General features: G+C 46.8%; 1 protein-coding gene across 3 annotated transcripts in view; it reads left to right on the forward strand.

Annotated features, from left to right (window-relative positions):
- Positions 1-15,183, forward strand: part of TBC1D2B (TBC1 domain family member 2B) — a 71,717-nt gene that overhangs the window by 11,971 nt on the left and 44,563 nt on the right. For all 3 annotated transcript variants that reach the window (XM_032469099.1, XM_032469101.1, XM_032469100.1), the window contains exon 2: positions 6,424-6,577. In XM_032469099.1, coding sequence (XP_032324990.1) covers positions 6,424-6,577 — 154 coding nt within the window. The remainder of the gene's footprint in view (positions 1-6,423; positions 6,578-15,183) is intronic.

A 15,183-nucleotide genomic window follows, 5' to 3' on the forward strand; every position in this document is an offset into this window, starting at 1 on the left:
TACAAAGGCATCTTCTTTTATTAATTTAAATGGTTCTTATTTTGCATTCAAATTTTGAATCAAATTTGAATTTATTTTCTTTGATATTGTGACCTAGATTTCACACCTAGGTCATAGTTTGTAAATACCTTCTTTCCAAATTTTTAGCCAGTTGCCCTAATGCCGTTGTTTAATAATTAATACCTTTCTCACTGATTTGATTTGAAATGCTACATTTTTTTTATCTACTTAGCCCTGTGTTTTGATTCTCTAGCAGTAGAGCGCTGGTTTAATTATTGTGGCTTTATAATGTGCTTACTTATTTGGTAGGGCAAAGCCTCATCCCTTATTTATTTTTTCAGAATTCTCAAAGGTTAGGCTTAAAATGAAGATTATAATCTCTTTGCCATGCTTTGAAGAACTTCTTAGAATTTTGGCTGGATTTGTTGTTGTTGTTTCTATAATGTATAAGGACTTCTTAAATGTATACCTATGCCTTTTATGCTTTGATTTTAATTGTGAACATGTTTCTAGTTGTCTATTGCTGGTGTAAAGGAAACTGCTCACTGGGAGTGTCTCAGAGGTAAGAATTGACCAGGTCTCACCTAGTTCTGTACCTCTTGCGTTGACTGCTGTGTTGGCCTAGGTCAGGCTCTAAATAAATATTTGCTAAGTGAATGAACAAACGTTTTTATGTACGTGGTGTTTTTCTCTCTTCCTTCTTTTGGGTTTCTTTAGATAAATTCCCAGGAATGGAATTTTGGGTCAAAGGAGATGAGCAGTATTACAACTTATACAATGTGCTGTCTTGATAGATGGAGATTCTTTACCCAAGGGCTGGAGACCCAGGGAGTAAGAGAGCTTGGATCAGTCAGTAGTAGTGAGAGTAGTCAGCAGACGAGGCCTGACTCCCTGTGTATGCTGCTAGATTGCTACTCCAGCCCTTTGCCCCATTAATTCACTTGCCTGCAAGAGTATGCCCTTAATAAATGTATGTTAAGATAAATTAACTTTATTTGGGGAGTTTTCAGAGCACCAAGGAAAGAGCTGGGCTTGGAAGGAAGGAAGTCCCTGGGGTCCAAGAGAAGGGTCAGGTGTCTGGGGCCCATTTTCCCATAAGCAGGCTTCTGGGTTTTGGGCTATTGGAGGTCTGGACACAAAAAGGGTTGTGGAAACAGCTGGGGCATCACATGTTTCTAATCAGCCAGCTGTCAAGGACTGAATTCCACCTCAAGCTGGATGAGCCATGGCCTGGTTTTCATTCTCTGAACTGGCACTTCGTGTCATTGCACCTGAATGCAGCAGATGTCTGCCATATCAAGACTGTGCCCACCTGGTCCTTGTCTGCCCCTAACTCCCCAGAACATCCATGCAGCTGTGTAGGGGAACAACCAGAATGGCTTTCCAAGATGTCTGGCTTGTTCTCTCATGTTGGGATTGGTGCTGTATTTGAACTAGAGTGTTAGCAGTCTTGAGGAAGTAGCAGGAGCTGAACGCAGGAGAGAATGAATCAGATACTTGATGCTTAATTAACTATTCGAGGCACTGTGCTGGGCATCTTGGACCTTATTGAGGCCAGCAGGTCTTGCCTGTGCCTTCAAGGAACTTAGACTAGCAAAGAACATGCAGGGAGATCCCCCTCTGCCGTGAGACGCTGTTTTGGGCTACATGGTGCTGTGAGCTCCCCATTCCACAGGTGGATAAGACATGCAGGCTCAGGTCAGGGAGACTTTATTTGGAGGTGGTATTTGCATTGGGCTTTGAAGAATGAATAGGAGTTAGAGAGACAGGTGTTATGGGAGACTCAGGATATGGCCCCAGTGAGCCTTTGGACAGCAGGATACTGACACCTGGCCTGCTGGATGCTTGCCTGTCATTGGCGCTCACTCTCTGCTGAGCTTTGAAGCTTTGCCCCGTCTCTGTCCCTTCCAGCATGATTGGAATGTCTGTGTGGCTCTCCAGAATGTGGGACTAAAGCATTTAAAATGGTCATTTAGGGTAGGGTAGGGCAGATACTGGTTCTCTCCTGGTCATGCTGGTGGTGGTGATAAGCTTCAGCACTGACTAGCTAATTTGTCAGCAGCTGGGCTGCAGCTCAGTGGGAGAAGCTCTGGTGATAGATTCCTTGAGGTGCCGTCTATGAAGCCAGATCCTTCGAAGGTCCTACTTGTTCTCCTTTGGGAGCGAGCAGTAATGGTACTGAAACTGTGAGCCATCAGCCACAGCAGCCAGACCCTTTTGGGTCCCTAAAGAATGTTGGCATCTCCATGGACATTCACAGAGCATGAGGTGGTTGGAGATACGGAGGTGCCTAGTTAAAGAAGAAAGATATCTTGAGTCCTAGAGTCCTGTAGTGGGTGAATAATGTTGGCTGCCCCACACTCCCAAGAACCCCACGCCCTTGACCATTCCTAAAGCCATTTCCCACCCAGCCAGATCTCCCACCAACCTTGGCACTCCAAATGAAATTGGTTTGCCATCATGATTGAACAGTGCTAGATACAAATACAGTGTAAGCCAGATATATACTTTTAGGTTTTTGGATAACCCCATTAAACAGGTGAAAGTAATTTTAATATGTTTTGTTTCACCCAGTGCATCTATAGTATTTCATCATGTGGTTCTAAGCCGCACCTCACGTGCTCACAAGCCACGTGTGGCTGGTGGCTACTGTATTGGACGGGGCAGATCTAGACTAGCTTTACGTGACTCACTGAGACTCGGGCGATGAAGGGACTTGTTTGTGATTCTACATCTAATTAGGACTGAACAAGGCCGAATCCCAATTCAGTCTCTATTTAAAACATATCAAATGGAAAACACAGAGGCTTCGTGGATTTCTGCTGATTTTGCTGTGTTTTACTTCGAATCCTGCCCTGCCTTATAGCCTGTGTGTGCTTCTGTCTTTGAGTTTTCAGCTCCCAGAGGGCGATGCCTTTGGGGGCTTTCCTGCCACCTTGATGGTGGCATGTGCCCCAGAGCCATGCCCTTCCAGCAGCCTTTCACAGCTGCTTGGGGATTGAAGTCGTGATGCTTTCAATGATGGCTGTTTTTTTTAAAAGGAAGCGAACCCCAGTTAATCATTGTCTCGAGGCAGTTTTGCCTGCCTTATTGACCAGATTTCTGTAACATGAATAATTTGTCAGACACTGAAAGCATGTGATGTAAAAGTTTTTTTGCCCCAGGAATTTAGTGAGAGATGATTAAGAGGTTACTAATTGTTCCCCAGTTAGATTTAAGACTCAGAGATTTAAAGGGAAAGGGCTTTCTTGTAAAAAGCAGATTTTTCATGTTGCCTGTTTTGCAGGAACAGCTGGAGAGGTTAGTGAAGGATCTGACCCAGTGTGGCCTTCTCCCTGGGACAGGGATGGGGGCCAGGTAGGGGAGCCAGTAGGAGGACCAGAGCACATGCACACGTCTGCACACAGATGCACACACTGCCCAGACACACACTTTCCTCTGAGCTGGAGGTTGGGGGACTGGGGGCTCAGTGTGGACTCTGAAAGGTGGAAGGACGGACCATGTGGGCTTTGGGCTCTGATTTGGCTGTGTCTCCCAGCCTCTTGCTTTTCCAGTCCCCTCTCAGAGTGCTGGGTTCTCTCTGTCCTGCCTGAGAGCTAGGCCAGGCCCCCACCATCCACCCTGCAACCAAACCGCTACTCAGACTCCAGCTGCACTCGAGGGTTCCTGGGCCTGAGTGAATCTCCTCCCCTACCTGAACCCTGCCCCGACCTACCTCTGCCCTCCCTGCTCTTTCAAGAGCGTTGATTTTGCCTAATCTCATCATTGCCCTGCCAAGAATCCAAGAAGGCACATGAGTCCCTTTGGGCGTGGCCCCTGCGTATCTCAGCCCTGCCCCCTTCCATCCCCACCCCTCCTCTGGCCCCTACTTGCTTCTCCTTTAAGATCAAGCTTCTGCATCACTTCATGATTATTTGTTCATTTATTTCTTCACTTATTTATTCAACAAATATGTGTCTGGTACTGAGCTTGATGCTAGAAAAATGGAGACATCTCAGAGTTTATGCTTCTTGGAGAAGACAAACGTTAAGCCAATACTGTGAACCTTTTGAATCTATAGATAGCAGTTTTCCTAAACTCTCAGTACTTTGGCCCTTGCCCCACCTCCTCTGCTTGGTTAGATATCTTTCCTCAGTGCTTTCCAGTCACACCAGCCCCACCTCACACACTCTGGTCCCTGTCATCGCATTTAACACACTCTTGAAACTACTGATTTATTTTTCCAGTCTTTCCCACAAGCCCCGATTCCAGGTACCTGATAGATAAATGTTGATAGTAAACGTTGGTTGATTGGATGAATGGAATGACGGCTTCCTGATGTTTAGAAGAATTTTTTGTAGGATACCCAGAGACCCTGTAGGGAACGGTTATCCTTACCTGGGGCTATGTGTGCAGGTGTTACTAAGAAGACCCTAAGTTGTAGCCAGAGCACCTGGAGGTTGCCCTTTGCTTGTGGACAGTAGAGGATTGGTCTCTGGCTTATCCCTTGCTGTGGGGCCTGCAGAGCAGTTTTCCAGATTGCCTCTGACCCTGGGATTCATTGTGTGTGATGTCTGCACACCTCACTGGATGGCGCTGGTGATGAGATTCCTGTAATTGTGCCATGGCATCCTTCTCCTTGGGACTCCTTTGTGGGGGCAGCCTGGAGACCTGTGACCCACATCTGCCATCTGGTTTCTTTCTTTACAGCTAGGTTCATTGTTTTGGGTTCCCTCCGCGTCGTGGTTGATTTTTTTTTTTTTTAATGGATATGGTGAAACACACTCTTTGTGGTATATAGTTCTTTGAGTTTGGGCAGATGCATAGAATCATGTACCCACCACCACAGTCGTGATGCAGGATAGGTCAGTTACTCAAAAGTCCTCTTGTGTTATCCTTTTGTGGTCAACCACTCCGTTCACCCAAGTCGTGGCCACCACAGATTTGTTTTCTGTCCGTATAATTTTGCCTTTTCAGAATGTCACATACATGGAATTGTATAGTATGTCGCCTTTTGGGACTAGCTTCTTTCGCACGTGCATGTAACGTTCATCCATGTTGTAGGAATCAATGGTTTTCTCCATCTGATTGCTGAATTCCATTGTATGGATGTGCCACATTTTATTTGTTCACCAGATGAAGGACATTTGGCTTGTTTTCAGTTTGGGGCGATTATATAAAGCCTCTGAACATTTGCATGCAGGTTTTTGTGTGACTGTGTTCTTCTTCCTCTTGGGTGAATACCTAGGAGTAAGGTTGCTGGGTCACTTGATAAGTGTATGTTTCTAAGGAACTGCTGAACTGTTTTCCAAAGAGCTGCAGAATTTTACATTCCCACAGCAATGAATGAAAGTTCTAGTTGCTCTGTACCCTTTCCAGCACTTGGTATTATCAATTTTAAAAAGTTTCAGCCATTGCTGTAGATGTTCTATCTAGTTGTTTTTTTTTGTTGTTTTTGTTTTTTTTAATTAAAGTATAGTCAGTTTACAATGTTGTGTTAATTTCTGGTGTCCAGCATATTGATTCAGTAATACATATAGGTATTCCTTTTCATATTATTTTTCATTATAGGGTATTACAAGGTACTGAATATAGTTCCCTGTGCTATACAGTAGGACCTAGTTGTTTCTCTATTTTGTGTATAGTAGGTAGTATCTGCAAATCCCAGACTGCCAATTTATCCCTCCACTCTGCCCCTCTTTGCCTCCTGGTAACCATAAGTTTATTTTCTGTGTGAATCTGTTTTTGCTTGCTTTGTAAGTAAGTTCATTTGTGTCATTTTTTATGATTACCCATATAAGTGATATCATATGGTATTTTTCTTTCTGGCTTACTTCACTTAGTATGGCAACCTCCAGGTCCACCCATGTTGCTGCTGCAAATGCATTATTTTTATTCTTTTTCATGGCTGAGTAGTATTCCATTGTATATATACCACAACTTTATCCAGTCATCCGTCAGTGGCCATTTAGGTTGCTTCCATGTCTTGGCTCTTCAGTCTAATCTCTAATCTGCAGTTTTCTTTGTGCACTCTCCCAGATGCTGACAGAATTTAAACACCATTGATTTGATTTGGCAAGGATGTCATCCATATCCATGTGAGATTGGATTTCTTAGGATAGAGTTTATAGGTGCTCAGAGTGAAAGGGCATAGGAATAACAAGCCTTCCTGAAGCCTTTTGAGAAAAGTGTTATATTGTATCATCCTATAATTTTAGAATTTTAAAAGGTTTCTTATTAGTAAGATTTTCTTTATGTTAAAATTCCTGTTTGCTTGACCAACTCGTAGCAAGCAAAAGCTGCTGATGTTGAAACTGAAATTTCTTTGACCTATTCTTCTTAACTCTCCCTTTCATGTGACAAGGTGTCTACACACAACATAACTTTCTTAAGCTCTTCATCTTGTTGGTGGCAGTAACACTTTTTACCCTTCCCTCTTTTTAGGCTCCTAACCGTCAACTCATGACTTACTGGTTACAAGAGCTTCAGCAGAAGAGATGGGAATATTGCAACAGCCTGGATGTGGTTAAATGGGACAGCAGGACCTCCCCAACTCCTGGGGACTTTTCTAAGGGTCTCGTGGCCAGAGACAACACAGGTAGGACAGAAGTGGAGGGGACCTGTGTCAGTGCTCTGCGTGTCGCTGTTTGACGTAGCAAGTCAGCTTCGCAGAGAAATTGAGAATGAAAATAAAGGCGATGATCCCTTAAGAGTGGGCAGCATTCCATAGTTACTGAGGGCTTCTGCTTCCGTATAGAGAATTGTGCTCAAGCCTAATGACGGCCTTAGGAGTCGGGCAAGGCCAGTGCCAAGCCCCTGGGGAGATGGCACGGCGGAGGTCAGTGGGCCGTCAGTGGTGGTGCTGTCACCACAGTCCCACAGCCCTGCTCGGGCAGGGCTGCTGGTGTCACAGATGTTTGCACACGTGGGCTAGGTGTTCTCAGAGCACTCGCTGTGACTCAGTGATGCTTCCTGGGACGACGTTAACTCTCAGACGTGGATTCCACTTTATCCTGGGTCTATGGCATTTCTACAGCCCTGACCAGTTGCAGTGTGGAGATAATGTGGTTTTAAGTTTGAATATCAAAAGTTAAAACCCCATGATCTTCTCATGTTTGGTTGTGCTGAGCCCTGTTAAGTGGAAGAACAGGACAACAGTTATTCACAGACCACCCTCCTTCCCTGCTCCCTGCAAAGACTACGGAGGTGGCCCTTTTCTTCATACAGGAAGAAGAGCAGGCCCTGAAAAGGCAGACCCTTGAGCCCTGAAGTAAGGTGTGAAAAGGCCAGGCCATCACACTCAGGGGTCAAAGGAGTGCACGCTGGGATTTAGCTGGCACAGGCTAGCTCTCACGCCTGTGAAGAGGGCTGGTCCGAGCTTCATAACCCCTGCGGGAGCTCTGCTTAAGAGAACACAGGCTCCAGTCGAACTTCTTGTAAATCAGCGGTGGCATTGGCACGTGTGCGGCCAACTTCTTTTGGAAATGAATGTCTTCTTGGACTTAAAATTTTTTTTTTCCTCCAAATCTGTTTTCCTGCCAACCTTGTTTTTACCAATCACAATATTTTTCAGCAGGTTAACTCTCTGGTCAGTGAGAAACGACCTGCCAGTGTGTTGTGCTGGGACGGTTCTCACGTCATTGTCATGGGTGTCTTAACCCTCCAGGGACACAAGCCCAGACCCCCTCTATGTTTAGTTCACACGTCTGCTCACTGACGCCTGCGTTTTAAAAAAAGCTGCTGTGATAGTGCTTTTGATCAAAAGAAGCTCTGTAACTTAGTACCAGTCGTTTGGAAGGTTTGGAAACCCTGCAGGGAACCCGGCGGTATTCAAGACGGTAGCTCAGCCGGTGCCTTTGGCACAGAGGACACTCAGTTTGCCTCGACTCCTTCGTTCTGAGGAGGCCACGTGCTTCTCTCTAATGGAGACTCAGGCCTTAGACCAAAAGGAGAGCCAAAGTGGCGCCTAGCCCTATGGTTTCTTTATAATGTGGATCCTTCCTTCTTTTAAAGTCAGAGACAACACCTGCAGCCCACGTCTGGTTCGGGGACTCCAGTGTGGGGGTGAGAGTTTGTGCCCTCTGGCATTTACTCATTCATTCAGCCAGGAGACGCCCATAATGGGCCTGGTTCCTCCCCTCACGGAGCTTCTGGTCAAGCGGAGTGTGAAGTGAGATCCACATGGGAGGAGGGTACAGGGTTCCAGGAGCCCGCGACCGGGCTGAGCACAGCTTTGGGGTGGTTGGGGACCCTCCCTGAGACCCAAAGGCTGAGCAGGAGTCGGGCTGGGTAAGGGGAGTGGAGTGCCCTCCAGGAGCTGAAAGGAGGCTGTGGCTGTGGAGGACGGTGTGCAGTGAGCTGAGCCTGGAGGTTCACCCAGGGCCAGGGCGGACAGGGCCTGGGCCTCTAGGCTTGGGATTTGGGGCTATCCTGAGAGCAGTGGGATGTCTTTGAAGATTTTATGTGCAGAAATGACTGTAATTTTGAACTGCCGCCAATTTTTAGATGGCGTTTAAGAACGAATAATGAAACCCTGGACTAGCAGGCAATTTGCAAGACTTACTGTTTAGGAGGTCAGAACGCCTAAAGGAGGAAGTCGAGACGAAAAGGCTAGATTTTAGCCTCTTTCATTTTTATCATTTTAGATAAAAATCGGTTAACAGATAGTGTGTGAAGGTGTGTGATGGACTCTGTGACGCTCCTGAAGCCATGCTTGTAGTTACCTGCTCAGCTTAGCCTAAGCCCTGCTAACTCTGGCTAGGATTGAAGACAGACGTTTTTGTAACTCTGATTTGCATTAAAAAATAAAACTTTTCCTACTGTTCTCTCCTTGTTATCCAGTATTTGGTAGCAGTTTCATTTGTTGCCTAATGGTGTCACCCATCAGGACCCTCCTAGCACCTAAAGTCAGCCTGGTGAGGGATGTAGGGAATTGGCAACTCCCGCTGACAGGCAGCCCAGTGTGCCGGGAGGAGCCCTGTGGGCCTGGGTCTGAGTCTTAGCTCTGATCTTTACTGTTTGTCAGACTCCGAGTGAGTCATTTTCTCTCTAGTAAAGGGTAGCAAACTGCAGCCTGTAGAATTGAGCTTTTATTGGAGTAAAGTACCACTCATTTATTTGTGTATCATCTGTGGCTGCTTCTGCACACCAGTGGCAGAGTTGAATAGTTGTGACAGAGACATTTGGTTCACAGGTCTGATATCTCCTACTGTGTGGCCCTTTAAGAAGAAGTTTGCTGACCCTTGCTGTAGTGTCTTGAGGGTACCTCTCTTTTTGAGCCTCAGTTTCTTCATCTGTAAGATGGAGCTTGTTCATTTAGTCTTTCACTCCGGGCATTCTTGTATTCTAGGCATTGTGCCAGATGCCTGGGTATAAAGATGAATAAGTCATGGTTCATGTTCTCAAGTAGTGTGTGGTCTAATGAGGGACCCAGACAGGTAAAGAGACCTGTCCAGCACAGTGTGTAAGCACGGGCCGGAGGTGAGCACAGGAACCTTACCTGCGCTTGGATGTGGAAGGAAGCTGGTGCTGTCTGAGAAGGCTTCCTGGACTAGGAGACAGCTGAACTGAGTCCTGAAGGTCAGGTAACAGCTGGCCTTGCGAAGCAGGGAAGCAAAAGGCCTGGAGGCCCTAGAGACCAGGGCCTGGCTCGAAGGTAGCGTGGGTGGGCAGGAGTGACAAAGAGAAAGCTGGAAGGATGATCAGGGACCAGACCTGGAAGGGCTTATAGGATAAGCAAAGGGGTGACTGAGTGATAGGGTCAGATGTGCATTTGAGATGATTAGCCGTAGCCGAGTAGGAGAGAACAGATTCCTCGGCAGGATGAGAAGCAGGGAGACCAGTTATAAGGCTGCTATGGTCATCCAGCCTAGAAGTCATAGTAGCCTTGACTAGGGCTGTGGCAGAGAGGATAGAAAAAAGTGGGCAGAGTTGGGAGAGTGTATGGTAGAAACACTGGAAGATTAAAAGATGGGATTAGCTTTGAGGGAGAGGGATGGCTGAAGGTACCATCCATGCCCCAGGCCCGGGAAGTCATCTGGATGGGAGTAGAAGGAATACTAACAACCTTGTCCACCTGCTGCTGCCCACCCCCCAGTAGTTCTGTTATGAGGATCAGATGGGAAACTGCATCTTTGAGTGTAAAGATATTTATGTATATATAATATACATTATGTATACATACATATGTAATATCATTTTGAATTGGTTAGGATTCTATTCAGCTGCAATTAACAGGAAACTTAATAGGGATTTATGAATAGAGATTTTTCACATGATAGGCAGTTCGTAGCTGGCAAAGATACTCCCCAGTGCCATTGAGGGACCATTCTGTTCTTCATCCTTAGAATATTAGCTTTCCTAATCATGGTAGTTGCCTTTGGGAGTGGCACCTATATGAGAAAGGAGAAAGCTTCCCCAGAAACTCTTGATTTATGCCTCATTAGCTAGAACTGTGTCACAGGGCCATCCATAGCTGGAATGGAGTTTGAGGAGGCAAGTATCTTAAGCTGAGCATGTGGCCACCATCAAAACGAAGGTCTATAAGGAGGAGCTGGAGTGAGTATTGGATAGGCAGCTGGCACTATAGTGTAATTGCCTACATTAAATTTACTTTCTAAACTATAATTTGAAAAGATACATGTACCCCAACTATGTATTCATAGCAGCACTATTTACATTAGCCAAAACAGGAAAGTAACCTAAAGGTCCATCAACGGAAGATTGGATAAAGAAGATGTAGTATATGCACACAATGGAATATTACTCAGCCATAAAAAAGAATAAAATCATGCCATTTACAGCAACATGTATGGACCCAGAGATGATCATACTAAGTGAAGTAAGTCAGAAAAAGAAAAAGACAAATACCGTGTGATATCACTTACATGTGGAATCTAAAATATAGTGCAAATGAATTTATTTATAAAACAGAAATAGACTCACAGACATTGAAAACAAACCTATGGTTACAAAAGGGAAAAGGAGGCGGGGGAGGGATAAATTGGGAGTTTTGGATTAGCAGATAGAAACTACTATATATAAGATGGATAAACAACGTCCTACTGTATAGCACAGGGAACTATATTCAGTAGCCTGCAGTAGGCCATAGTGGAAAAGATAATGGAATAGAATATATATATATATATATATATATATATTGGAATCACTTTACTATATACCAGAAACTAACACAGCATTGTGAATCCATGATACTTCAATTTTAAAATTTTTAAAAAATTAACAAAGCAAAAAAAATTTTGTTTTCTAGAGATAATGTCTCCAGAATAAGAGTCTGCTCATCTGTGTGATTGGAATTCACGGCTTTACATTAGTTGATCAAGTGTTAGAAAGTGGGATGATTTTGTTGCCTCTTTATCTGATCTGTCTGCCTTCTGCCTGCAGCCTGGCCTCTGAAAGCTTGTTGTGCCTCGGACACCACTCTGCACGTCTTCTGTGTTTGGAGAGATAAAGGCCTAGTTCCAACACAAAGGGATAATTTGCCAAGATAAAATCAGGAGTCTGCAGAACTTCATAGCATTTAGGAGTGAGGTAGCCAGAACCCAAAGGAGGCTTGTTAGCCACATTACAAGATGTTATGTCCAGCACATTCTGTTTACTTCATTTCCCGTACAAGCCAGTAAGCAAACAAGCCAGCGATAACAAGGACTTCTTGAGAGTTCAGGAGTACAGAGGCCCTCAGCATCACAGGTGGCCTCAGTGCCTTAGTACCTGTTTGAGTTAGTGGGTGTACCTCGCAGAAAAGGGTATGGTGAAGACGGTTGAGGGATGACCACACATTTCCTCCTCGGAAGCAGCCGTGTGGCGAGGGTAACTGTTGTGCCCTAGCGGCTGGGGTGGGAGCAGGGGGCGGGGAGGGGAAGTGGCTGCTCGTTTCGGTCCTCCCCGGTCCTCCCCTAGTTTGCACAGGGCTCTTTGTGTGAGTGTTGGAACTGGCTGGAAGAAAACCAGAGGCTGGACGCAGACCCAGCATTAGCAAAGCCACGGGAATCCCACATAGTCATTTAATGTCACAATTCCCTAAAGTTATCAAAGAAGCTGAGTTTTTATGTAATCCTGCTTGTAAAACACCACAAAATATCATGTGTTGTTTTTAAGTGTAAGTCATGGCTATCAGCATCCTATCTGAGAGGCAGCCTGACCTGGTGCAGAAAGCTCACGGAAGCTCCGGCACTCACTGCTTCGCTGTCTGAACAAGGTGCTCTGAGGTTCCTACTGAATCGAAGGTTCTGTGACTCCTGATGTCAGGCTGTGAAAGGAAGAGAGACAGTGAGTGGGGTTAGATCCCGGCTGCACGTGGGGGAGCCTGTGGGGGCCTCCTGAGGAAGATCTGAGGAGACTGTCCCCAGCGGGCCAGAGCGCGGTGCCTGTGGGGACAGCCTGGGCCGGCTCTGGGATGGAGCGTGGTGAGGGGGGTGGGTGTTGCTGTGGAGGCGCTGGGGGCACTGAGCCGGTTGCAGGAGGGCAGGGCGGCGTGAGAGGGGAAGAGAGGGAAGAGATCCGAATTCAGGGATCTCTTGGTACGAGGTGGCAGGAGAGGGGGCAGTCAGGAGCGTAGCCCCTTAGGGAACCACGGGGACCTCCTGCCTGGTTTCCTCACCCGAGGGAAGGCCCTCCCTGCCGACCCACAGCAGTCATCTCTTACTCATTCCTTCAGCCATTTTCCCAGTGTTTACTGATCTCTCCTCTGTGGTGTTGGCTGCACAGCTGTTAGCCCATCAGACTGGAGTCCAGTCTGAGTGAGGCAGAGAGAGAACAGATGGACAAGGAGTTAACCCGACATGGGGACTGGCCCGCCCTGGGGACTCGCAGGACCTGGTGGCTTGCGGCCTCTTCTTTTGGGGGCTTAGATGCACTGTGCCCTCACTTGGAAGATAACTATACTGGATTAAACTCACTTTGATAGAGGGGGGAATAAAAGCCTTTTCAGGATAACCCCACCCTGTCTGCCCCCTCCAGTTTCCAGCAAGGACGTGCAGGCTCTCTTTTGCATTGTTCTTTGACGCCCGTGGGAGTGGCCCTTTCCCAGTGCTCTGCCCTCCTCTCGGACACAGCTGTGTCCGGGACTGGGTTTTATGGGGAGTGTCCTGCAGCACTTGGTTCTGCTCTCCGCGAGGTTGCTGGAGGGGGGCCTGGGCCTGACTGAGGCGGCCAGCAGGCAGGCCAGGAGCAGGAGAGACGGGGAAGACTGACGGAGGCGCCCAGATGTGAGCAGGAGCCTCCCCTGTGTGGGTCCCAGCGGGAGACTTCGGGCCCCGCTGTCAGCATGCATCCAGTGGGAAGGGCTCTGGAGATCTGGGAATGGCCACACTGGAATGAAAGAGGCTGTGCTGGAATCAGAACCCAGGAAATACAAAATTTGTAGCCCAGAACTTGCTCAGAGCTGTCATTTAGGCATTTGAAATTTTACAAAATAATGGAGAAGGTTTAAACCCCAAACTTCTTCCCACTGAAGCTGCAAGATAAAGCAGATGTTCGTGAATCCAGTCCGTCCTCTTAAAGACGTCAAGGAAGTACTGCCCTGGCCTAACTTGCGTCCTTCTAGAGGTGGCTCCCTGAATGCTAAGTTACCACATGAATTGAGAAGCCAGCAGCTCCACTTTTAATTAAGGAAATCTCACATGTTCTTTTAAAAACTGAAAACCAGACAAAATAACAATAATAGCTAAACTTGGGGAATGGCTTCTTTCTTACGTGAAATAATGACTTATAGAAATGGTCTGTTTTGCCAACATCCTCCCTGGCCTCCAGTCTCTTCTGCATCCTACCCCCAGGGCCCAAGTTCCTCAGGAAGCATTTCCAGTGTGGGCCCAGCGTTGCTGCAGCACGTGGGCTTCCCGGTAGCAGGCGCTTGGCCACGCGAGAGCGCTTGACAGTGTCACCCGCAGAGGGGCCGCTCCTCACCTTGCTGCCAGCCCACACAGGAAGAGGGGGCTGCACCAGCTCGCAACAGCCACGGGTGCAGTATGTTGGGCTTATTTCAGGCTTGGCTTAGAGTTGTCATGCTTTGCCTGTGAGGGGTCTGCAAAAGACCAGCCTCTGGGAAGCCTGAGTGTCAGCCCTGCCTTTGTTGGAAATAGAAGAGGTGTACTGTGTCCCCACTGACGGACACACACTGTCAGATGTTGGGTGCCCCCTCCACCAGGTGCAGCCACTGCACCTGCCCTGTGATTGTTGTCCACTGCAGGGGCAGGTGGCTGCCTTCTGGCCCCAGCTATGGGCTTTCGTGTTCTGACAAATGAAGTAGGTAGAGGAGACTGGACCCGATTATTGGTCTTCAAACTTCTTTTTTGTTGTTAGCTCTTTTTCCAAATGAAATCTTGAGGGAAACTCCAACATATAAAAGAGTGAAAAGAGGAACCACTGTGGTTGAAGCTGAGAGTGGGACCCCTTCCTTCTCTCCCTCTGAAAATGCCCGAGGCATCTCCTGGACCCTAAGACTCAGAGGAAGGTCTGGATACCTGGGATTTAATGCGTTCAGTGGTGACTTGGAACTTAACATTTTGTTATTCTGTGTCTCTCCTAGACATGTTCTCCTTTAGGGCAAGAACTCTGTCTCACTGTTTGTTGTACCCCCAGCACCTAGTGCTTCATACATGGTGTTGATTTGAACCAAGAATCGGGAATCGGTGTGGTTTGTGACTTCTGCTTTCTTGACTTAATCTTGTAACCTGCCAAGCCCATAGTTCTTCTGTCTCCCAGCCCACGCTCTTGCTTTTCCTGCTCAGGATCCTGCTATGAGCCAGGTGTTGGCGCTCCTGACCAGGACCCCGTTCCCCTGATGCAGTCACTTCTTTGTGTCACACCCAGCATACCGTTCCCAGTGTTTACCTGGAGCCCTTCCCTGCTGTCAAGTTAGTGACCTTCCAACAAAGTTTGAGCCTGTGGTAAAGTGTTCGTATTCAGAACATCAGTTTTCAAGGGCCCTGAGTCCAGGCTTCCCTGTGCTCTTCCTTCTCTGCCAGTGCTCAGTGACCTGTCCTAAGTGACTCAGGTTGTGTGCTCATCTTATTAGAAAATAATTTTATTCGTAGATATTAGTGTTAAGCATTCCGTTCTGATTCTCTTTCCCTTGAAAGAGTGATGATGGTTAATATTGCCAGTGGAGGGGTGCTTTATTAAAGGGAAGCACAGATCAGATTGATTATTGTGAAACAGTGTTAAATTCTGTTTATAAACATGTAT

The sequence above is a fragment of the Camelus ferus genome, chromosome 27 (assembly GCF_009834535.1).
Source record: "Camelus ferus isolate YT-003-E chromosome 27, BCGSAC_Cfer_1.0, whole genome shotgun sequence".
Classification (NCBI taxonomy): domain Eukaryota; kingdom Metazoa; phylum Chordata; class Mammalia; order Artiodactyla; family Camelidae; genus Camelus; species Camelus ferus.